We start from the raw sequence: 10,412 nt of genomic DNA, 5'->3' as shown, positions 1-10,412 counted from the left end.
CCGACTGCCATGTCTGTCTCATATTACTGTGTGTCCCTTCTTCTTACTTGCGTTCTAAATCCTCCTCATGAATGTTTAACCAACACGCTCTCCTGATTCTTTCAACGCCTGTATTTGTTTTTCGAGCTTCAGCCCCCGACAGCGACAGTAGGGAGTTTCAGTATATCGTTTTCATTGGATCGATACCACTCCATGCGCGCGCTTCAGAGCATGCTTCGATGTGGCAGCGCGAGCTCCCAATACAAATATCTTTCCCTGAAAACACGATCTACTATAACTCGTTAACTCCACATAGTCCGTGTTTCTGAAAAAACCTTGCGGAGACTAAAACTCAATTATTGATAGAACGTTTTGGTTTGGTAGATTCTGTGGATTTGAAATAGCGTGTATCTTTATACCTCGCTGCTCTCTTGGCTGCAATACTTTTACGGAGGTTTGTACGTTTGTGTAAACGTTTGAAAAAAAGACGCAATATAACAAACACAAGAATTCAACTAATAACTTTGTTAATTAATCTAAAGCAATAAGATACACTCATTTTAAAGTACTTCGGATGAGGTTTTAGCGATGTATCGAGGTATCTAAAATACAGTATTCAGTATCTGTATCGAAGATTAGTTTTACATCTGTATCTTGTATCGGTATCTCAAATACAATTTTCGAGGGTATCGAGTATCGGTATCGAAGATACAATTTCGAAGTATCTTGCCCACCCCTGACCACACGGCAATCCGAGCGGGAAGGAGCACGCCTGTTACCCGCAGCGCCCCCTGGCGTTCTTGCGCGCCGTCATCGCTGCGCCGACCTCCTCCCTCCGTTGCTTCTCGGCGCGGACGACACACTGCCCAGTTCTAGTACACCATAACAGGATGGAGACACCTTTGAACCATAGAGATCGTACATACTAACTCTAGAGGAAAAGGTCCGCCATTTTCCCAAGCATTCTGGCTGCCGCAAGCGGCGGAGCATGCAGGCAGACCCTCGGGGTCCCACATGGCTACCAACTGCCTTCGATTTAACAAATATATCACAGAGCAGTGTCATGAACTTCAACAATCCACGAACTTACCGGTGGAAAGATATTCGCGTTCCTTTCGAAGCTTTCTTTTGAATAGCGCGCAGACGTACGGCCTCGCGTCAACGCTAAACTAAACCAAATACCCGGCTTCGCCGGTGGGCGCGGTTGAGGAATACGAAACCGCGCAACTGCCAGATTTCCGAGATTTGGACAGAAGGGAAGTTAATGCAGCGTAAAGACTATAGGCTCCTTGCACTGACGTCACATCGCATACTTTTGAACACCAAGGAAAAGGAGGAGAGGGAAACTGCTTTTGTAAGAATTTTGAGTGACAGGTTAATCTTCTCTAATCTTCTGGGGGGAGAATAGCGACGCCTGTACAAATCCGGGAGGCAGAAAGGAGGATCCTGATAAGAGGGGAGCTCCTTCTTCCCCTTTTCTCTGGAGGGCATCGGAAATGACGTCATGTGCAAGGAGCCTATAATGCTTTTTATAAGCGTTAGAATCACTGTTGATATTGCTGAGAGTTTTCAGTCTTCGCGTTTACCATTGCGACTGTCGTCCTTCAGCTGGCAACTTTGCTTTCTTTCTCTCGTGTTCTGTCGCTGTCTTTCGCGATCTTTCACTCGGGACCCCGGGTGTCGGCGCACGGGATTTGCCACTCCTCCTCACCCACCTTTACCCCCCTGCTTTGACCAGGCTCGCGCCACGGCGCCGCCATATTGTGGCTATTCTCCGTATCGGCGGCAGCAACAGCAGCCGTGTGTGATGCACTCGGAGTAAAAGACCGAGAGCTCTGTTCAGCAAGACATGCCGTGGTGCTGTGTTCAACTGTGCAAGGGATCATCCAAGAAATGAAATCGGCTTGTCCCTTTTCCCAGTGACAAGGTGCTGAGAAAGATGTGGGAAACGCAAATGAAACGCGACCGCTGGAAGGTGACGAACGGCTCGATAATATGCGAGGTAGGGCATGCGGGTGGGTCGTATACATTAGCGTATTTCATTCCCATTCGTTTTAGCAGCTGACATAAACCGTCCTTCATATATAATTTTTAGTTTTTTTGTTGGAGTTTGTTCAGGAATTTTCACATAAACGAGCGTCTTTTCACAAGTTCGCATGCACACAAAAATTGACGTCAGCAATTCATTCTCCTCAAAGATTAAAAAAATAACGACAATAACTACTATTTAATGTAATACGCATTTTATGCAGTACAAGTTGGTCGTGTTATGAAAACTTCCGCTCAGGCTGAAATAAGAAGTTATATTAAGGCGAATATTAATTAATCTTTCTATCAATTTTTATTTGCATAAGAACTCAAGTTTGATTCCTTCGATCAAGTATCTTCGCTGTCCGGAGGGGTCGGATGTGTGCATCTTTCAATCGACAAGCTGGTGATACTGCTCGCACTTGACGGCTGCGGCAGCTTTTATTTCGCAGAGATCTGCCACAGCAAAGTTGCCCAGTCAATTGCAAAGCATAACAGAACTTTAAGAAGCCAATAGACGCGGAAAACATTAAAAAACGACTGATATAATTGCGGAACACACGAAACATGTGTAGCGTGGTTCGAATCGTAGAGTTATTACAGTAAACGCTAGAGGTCCAGGTGGCGCTAGTGTGCTGTTGCATTTTGAAGCAGAAAGCAAACAGTTTAAATTTGACCCGGTAATGCATTCCTATGAGAAAACACAAATGCGTTTCCTCTTCGCGCTCGATTATAAGAGCAAATTTTGCTTAGTCTTGCGACATAATAAAAAGTATGGAACGTTTTTCAACCGGATGTACAAAAATATGTCAGAGCGAACACTGCGCTAAAATAGCCCAATGCACATGTATAATATGTGTTGACGTTGCAGACTGCTTTCATAGGGCACATATTTACGGGTATAGTCAATGCTATGAAGCACACAGAGTGAATCAGCTTGACAAAGCACCAAAAGGATGCTAATACATGCCAAATCAAACAATCAAAACAGACAAGAATGAAGCATGGAGTTATCGAACAAAGAACACATACTGGATTAGTAACAAAGTGTGCATTAGAAACAAACTGCATTTCTGTCATCTGAATGCTATTACAGCTTGAATAAACCCTATGCACTTTTAGAGCGCAGCTCTTAGGCACCCTTTCCGGCTTGAGCGGCGTTGCCGTCGGCGTAACCGCGCCTTGCATTATGGGACATTTCCCACATTGATGTCACGAAAGAGGGGGGAAAAACACACACTTCGCAAAATATTGAGCCCACGAAAATAAAGTTGTTTACGGTGAACATCCCGGGGTAGTCCACTATTCCGCCTCGGAGGATTGGTTTACCACTTCACACGAGACTGCGCTACGGCGAAGTGACGTACGCAGAACTTGGACGTCAACTTAGCAGGCGCAGCTTCTCTGAAGGGCACCAGTGCACAATAAGAAGCAGGGGCGTAGCCAGTGGGGAAGCTTCTTACCGTCGTGATCTGTCCAACCACGCCTGAACAGATCACAATGGGAAATCTCGCAAAAATTTCGAGGATAGTGCCAACTGCTAAGTACTGCTACCGGGCACTTATGTCCAGAACAGTTTAAAAGATTATTTTGGTATGATAAAATATTGTTCACACAAGATACGCCCCCAGGTCTGAGAAAAAAAACAAAATAATGTTTTGTTCCAATTTTTTTTTTTTTTTGTACAAAAGAGAAAGAAAACGAAATGATTTACAGCTGTTTAGAGAGTATGCACATTGTATGTGGTGACATCCAGAACTTGAAGTAAAGTGCACAGATGATGCACACAGTTGGTTCCAAGTTGTACCTACCTTGCCTTTGCACTTCAACTATGGGCAGCATTTCACTGCTGAGAAGGAGAAGATGGTCATCCGAAACTGCCATCTTACCGAGATGAAACTTTTCTTCAAGTTTCTGATTAGTGTATGAACAGCCTAAAAAACCTAAGAGCGAAGTCACCCCGAGTCTTCGTCACCATTCTGGCTGCGAGCTTCGAACAGCAGCCCCACCAGATAGCTTATCTTGCGGCGACCATGCTTTCAAGAAGCCTTGTTGGCGAGTGCTGCCCTCTGCGCCCTGCTACGCCTTCTCCATTCCACCCAGGCGGCCACTTCCGGCTGCCTGGTGTCTCCCTTCTGCTCCAGCTGAGCATAGTATGCCTCCCTCAGTACCCTGAAAGCCTGCAGGTTGGCGTAAGGAATCAGTGTCACGGGATCAAAGTAGCGGGCAGGCAGCCGCGTGATTGGGCACACGCTGCGACTCGCAGCCTTGGGCTTCGCATTCGGAAAGTTCTCCCGAAGAGTGGCGTCATCTGGAAATGTGATGAAGTTGCGCGAGCACCGTGGCGAGGGACCCCCCGACTGCGTTTCCACTTCTTCAATGAGGGGCATGGAGATGGAGTGGTAGCGAATCGTGGGGCCTCGGTGGGCGTTCTTCACAATCTTGGCTTTCTTCTTCTCAAGCTCTAGGCGCTGGTAAGACTCGAGGGAGCGCAAGTTCTCCTGCTCTGTGATCTTGGCCTCCTCGAGGAGTTGTTCCTGGGTCGGGTGATAGTAGGGTTCGCTGTCCGGCTTGCGTGTGTAACGCTGCCGCCGCTGCTCCTCTTGTTCTTGGCGGCGGAGTTCGGCCTCGCGACTCTTGGCTTGTGTTGAACGGCGCACGGATTTGCGCTCTACCGATGGGGTGGATGACGTTCCGTCAGCTGATGATTCCAGATGCTCCTCTGAAGCGCGTTTGGGCTTCTTGGGAGGCTTTTCTGCTTTCTGTAAAGACAGAAATGGGTTGACTTTCACAAACTGTGGGAAAAAACCACTGCAGTGTATTTCAACTGACATAAGAGAAACACTATCAAATAAATCTGCAAATCTAGTATAACTAGCTGCAATCCTGGGAACCTCCAAGAACAGTATAGGCAACTACAAATAGGTGTTGCTGAACCCCATCTCATGAAAGGATATTTTTCCTGCACTGTAATTACATTAATGTACTCATTATTTTTTGCTGGGAATGTACGGTTCCTTTTATATCGAAGCCACAACCATGAGGCCATAAACTAAGGCCAATATGTGTGGCTTGCATCCATACGTGACAAGAGCTTAGTTCAAAACTAATGAGATATTTATTTTTACTGCTCACTTATGCCTCTTCACGCATAAAGAGACAAACAGGGCTGTGCATATAAGATACTTTGCACATTTATTGGAACAGAGTCCAAATTTCATCCTCTGGTTGCTTGCAGGCAAAAAGACAGCCAAGTGTGGTAAAGCAAATTACTGTCACAAAACCAGGAGGCTTCCACAGAGAAAGGTACTGCAAGGTTCCGAGGCTTATGGCAAGAATTCAGAAACGGCGTGCTGCAATATCTCGAGAGATAGCCTACTTAAAATGGAAAGCAAATTGGGTGAAAACAAGGGGTGGCCCGCCAACTTTCAAAGTGCAGCCCACAAAAGTTATAAAAATATATAGTTAGCCAGGACGTGAATGCAAAGTCTTCTAAAGAATGTAGAAGTCGGCACTAGAAACGAGAACAAAATCAAAGTACCGTTTTTTCTGCCTTTTTTTTCTTTTTCTCTTTCAGGGGTTCCACGTAAGCCTTGGTAACCACGCGCCGCTTGCGCGTTCCCGAGGCCTCGTCCCCCTCCTGATCTGAGACCGGTTCGTCCTGCTCGTCGATGTCAAAGTCCGAGTCGACCACGTCGCTCTCGTCATTCTCGGTCTCGTACTCGACGTCGTCCTCATCGTCCTGGAAGCCGCCGTACGTCGTCTTGTAGAAGTCGTCCTGGTCTTCCTCGGCGTTCAGCAACTGGGCCATGCGGCTGCCGGCCATGGCCCGCCTTTCTCGGCTGGCCGCCATCCCGGGTCGCTTTCTCGGGGCTGCTCCGAACACCGGAAAACCCTGGAATTCGACACAAGAGATTCGCTGGACATTCATTGAGTGCAGGAACTTTGAAGTTTCTAACATTGTTGCCTAGTGTTGTGAGCACCTTTACATGTGTATAATCAACCTGTAGAAGGGTATGCACATGAGCTATCTGGGATGGAATAACTGGAAAGGATAACAGTGCCAAGGGACACATAGAAAGAACACTTTCTCCTCTATTCAATAAGGTCAGCGCTTGGTCCATCTGTTACTTCTGGCTGTCTGCTGTCTCTGGGCAGTGTTGTCTTTTTCACAACATGGGTTCCACACCAAGCCGAGACTACTAAGCTGGAGCAGAAAGTTTTGCTCTCCATCCCATTTAGCCATCCAGTGCAGGCAAGGTAGGTGTTGAAAGGAGACATACAGTAAGAGTGAACATACAAACGAAGACATTGATAATGCACATTGTCAGTGAGCACCGAGTGACAAACACCGTTTTCCATTTTATAGGCCGAACTCGGGAATACAACCAATATTTTTCTGTTTATACTTGTGATGGCCTTTGCAAGGGGGGAGGGCAGTTCCATTGAATCAACACAGTGTCTGGAGTGCCATTCGATGGCACTCATGTGGAGCGTTCAAGTGCCGTCCGACGGCACTTTACGCCCGCATTCGAGTGGCGTCCTACTGAGCAAATGCCGTCTTTAGTGAAGAATGTCTTGCTTTTGGCCCTTTGTGGCCAAATTAGTATGCCTACTTTTGCTGTACCTTTTTAGTGTTAAACTTGCTAGATATATGTATACTCAGATTTCATAAAGCTTTCTTTATAACAACTGATATCCGAAAACCAAAAAATGACATCCCTGACTTGTTTCAATAGCGTAATGATATTTAAACAAAAATTAATTTTAAATCACAATCACAACATTCGAGAGAGTGCCACTTCGGCAAACTTTAAAAGATCACGCACCTGCAACGTGCAGGCATAAACATACATATGAAAGCATGCTGCTCACTTCTGTAGCGTTTGTCTTGCTCGCGCTTTATGTTAAAACAAATTGTCGGCGAACGGCTGAAAAAACATGTCAGAAAAGCGTGACTTGGGCTTAGCACTTTCGGACGGTACTTGAACTAGATATCTGCACGGGTATGATCCAGCCCGCAGGCCACGTGCTGGCCCGGCCCCGTGGGCCGGGCTTCTCGGCTACATTTATGAAGGGCCTGGGCCGGGTACGGGCCTTGCGTTTAAATTTACAAGGGGGGCTGAAACAAACCAAGCCAGTCATTACTTTCTTTTTATAACAGCTATGTTTTTTTGGAAGTTTGCTCAGGGGGTTGGGGGAGGGACCACAGCTGGGGAGACCCAAATGCTGAAAGCATGTGTGTGTGTGTGTTTATGTTTTTGTACGTTCGGTGTGTGGAGCGAATGCTCTTCCAAAGCACTCGCGGCACCGCCCTTGTACTATCGCTTCTCCCCATCCACATGCACACATACGTGCCTACATAATGCACACCCTCACTGGCGATACCATCTGTATGTACAAATGTGTGTGTCCAGAATATGGGTGCAGAGTTCTCCCGAGGAGTGCTTCTCCTAAACAATTTCTCGCAGACCACCCCAAGAAACAGCAATAATTTTTTTTTCTATAATCTTTTTGGGGGGTTAGTATGCACCGGGAGTGGTCAATTCAGAACTTTGCCTTTTGTCCAAACCTGTCGTAAAGTTTCCATTATTTCTTAACTTTGACAGATGGTTTTGTTTACTGCTGCTTGTCATTTTTGTTTTTCCGTCCTTTCCCGCAGATTTGTCAGACTAATAATAGCAGAAAAAAAAGAAAAACAAGATGCTTACAGCATTGACTATCGGTTACCGTAATCAACATATGTGTAGCAGTGACAAGGGAGCTGTCATGCCACGCAATTTGTAAGCTATTCATACTGAGCTAATAGGGCGGTCTCTGTGGGCCCGCGAAAATTAGCATTGTGCCGGACCGGGCCGGCTGTCGGAAATAGATAGCGGGTCACGGGCATAAGAGACAATGGGCCGGGCTTCTAGATATCGGCCCGTTTAGACCTCTAACTTAAACGCTCCGCAAGAGTGCCGTCGGACGGCACTCTAGACACAGCGTAGAACTAGGGAGGCTCAAGTGAGGGTGGGTGCAACTCGAAACCTGGAGAGTGTTTGCAATTTAATCGCGGCACCCGAGGGAGAGGATTGGGAAAGGATATGCGCCAATGTTGCCTGCACGAGAGCAGACGCCCGCTCTGTTGCAACTCTGTTGCTCTATGCGCCTTTCCTCCTCTCGCCTCCCATTGCAAGCAACGAAGGCCTTGGCGCAGCCTTTCTCGCTTCCTTCTCACTCTGGGAATTGCAAACGTCGAGGAGAAAGCAGGGTTGCCAGACAAGCAGCAACGTCCAAGATAACAGAATTTATCATTTTTCGTGTTACCTATCGCAACAAAACTGGTGGCGGTGGAAAAATAATCATTTATACCTTAAGGAAATTATTCAAGCACATTAGTGGGCTGTTATGACCTGAGTTAGGAAATGAAACTACCCTCTGCCCCATAGACTCCCAGCAAAATTTAGCAATTAAATGGCGCTTATACCCCGTGATTCCCGATCTAGCAGTTGCACCCACCTTCACTTGAGCCCCAGCCCCAGCCCCAGCCCAGCCCCGAAACCCCCCCCCCCCACACACACACACACACATAGAACAAATGCCTCTGTACTGTTTGAATTCATGGTGCAGGTTCTACAATTATGCACTGTAGTCATTCCGGTATGCTGTATGTAATGTTCACATTGTAGAGTGCTGCACTCTGATATCTAGCTATATGTTTTCATTTTAAGCCCATAAATATCAAGATTTTAAATAAACATACTTCTGTGACGGCTATGCAATTGCGTAGTGACACAAATTGTCTGTCGCAGGTCTTGCTGGCGTCCAGTGCACAGCGGTAGCTGAAGAGCGTGATCGCAGTAAAACGGAGGCTTTACAGTGGTAGGACAAACTTTTGTGCGATAGGCATCGAAGAACTGCCCCCAAATGATCATCGCTTGACTCGAAACCCCTCAGACTGTTGAGGTGAAAAAAACCTCTCCAGCCAAGCTCACCTTTCACCGTCCAAATGAGCGCGCAAAAGCTTCCAGACTTCTCTGAACAGCTGCAGCAGTAAAAAAAACTGTATATAGACTTCACATACGAAAAGCGGGTACACTAATTTTATGTCATAAACAGAATAAACTCCGAAACACCGGAAGAACAAGCTCGAAGACTGCGCGACTACACTTCTTTTATCACACGAATCTTGCAAATGTTTTGGATATGGATCAGCCCGTGAATTTCGAAAAGAGCCGTTGCATTGTTGCCTTGCTGCGTATGCATTCTCGCTCAACACTTCGCCAAACGTTCAAACGCTTGTTGAATATAAACTGATACATACCGCATTTAAAATTATAATATAAAACATGTAAAGCTACTTGGGAAGGTAAAAAAATGATTAAACTGAAATTAGGCGGTTCGCGCAGGTTGACTATTGGTCCCATGATCGACACAAGTGGCGCTACTATCGCGCAAACATCATCATCATCATCAAAGCAAAAAAAAGAACATGGCCGCCTCATAAGCTTTCCGCGTTTGTGCGCGAGATGGTGTAGGTAGAGTCCCTGGAATACTCTAGTGTAGGTATGGTGCCTGGATCGCGTCTTTGACTGGTGTGTTTACCGCGGCCAAAAAAGTGGTCCCTCGATTTCCGCCTGATGACGTCATAGAAGTGTCATGCTGTCGCTGGTCGCGACCCTGGTGGCGTCTCAACAGTTATGGTGTATGTAGCAGATGCCTGTTCTGCTGCAGGTCGCTTTCCACTGTGACAGTTCACGGAATCTAGTGCAGCCGGAAGTTGGGACGCCTAAAGGGACGTAAAGGGACGCCGTGACGACAGCGACACTCGCCTTCGCTCGTGCTTTTTGTCAGCATTTCTACGGCCAACCGCCAGGATCGCGACAGGCAACAGCATGACACTCGCGTCATTTGTTGCCACATCGGGACCACTTTTGATGTATGGGCGGGATAGGACGCTAAACACCAGGGGGGTAAAGGTGGGTGAGGAGGAGTGGCAAATCCCGTGCGCCGACATCCTGGGTCCCGAGTGGACGATCGCGAAAGAGAGCGACAGAACACGAGAGAAAGAAAGCAACGTTGCCATGGTAAACGCGGTAAACGCGAAGAGTGTAAACTCTCAGCAATATAAACAGTGATAATTTAACGTTGTAAACTAAATTCTGAGCTATTCTAACGCTTATAAAAAGCAATAAAGTCATTACGCTGCATTAACTTCCCTTCTGTCGAAATCTCGGAAATCTGGTGGTTGCGCAGTTTCGTATTCCTCAACCGCGCCCAGCCGCGCCCCACCAGCGAAGCCGGGTATATGGTTTAGTTTAGCGTTAACGCGAGGCCGTACATCTGCGCGCTATGCAAAAAGAAACCTTCGAAAGGAACGCGAGTATTTTTCCACCGGTAAGTTCGTGGATTGTTGAAGTTCA

The 10,412-nt window shown here is 46.8% G+C and overlaps 1 protein-coding gene across 1 annotated transcript; it reads right to left on the bottom strand.

Moving 5' to 3' along the window:
- Positions 1-3,720: 3,720 nt before the first annotated feature.
- On the bottom strand, positions 3,721-9,191 carry LOC115315660 (vacuolar protein sorting-associated protein 72 homolog). Its single transcript, XM_042292356.1, has 3 exons — positions 8,985-9,191; positions 5,549-5,902; positions 3,721-4,769 (listed from the first exon to the last, which is right to left on the bottom strand). Exons 2-3 carry the CDS (start codon positions 5,858-5,860, stop codon positions 4,047-4,049), a joined length of 1,035 nt encoding a protein of 344 aa, XP_042148290.1. The 5' UTR covers positions 5,861-5,902; positions 8,985-9,191; the 3' UTR covers positions 3,721-4,046.
- Between the last annotated feature and the right edge of the window lie 1,221 nt (positions 9,192-10,412).

Source organism: Ixodes scapularis, unplaced genomic scaffold, assembly GCF_016920785.2.
Source record: "Ixodes scapularis isolate PalLabHiFi unplaced genomic scaffold, ASM1692078v2 PGA_scaffold3__209_contigs__length_174095766, whole genome shotgun sequence".
Taxonomy (NCBI): Eukaryota; Metazoa; Arthropoda; class Arachnida; order Ixodida; family Ixodidae; genus Ixodes; species Ixodes scapularis.
Note: the sequence above shows the minus strand (reverse complement) of the source record. Positions and strands in the feature narration are given on the sequence as shown.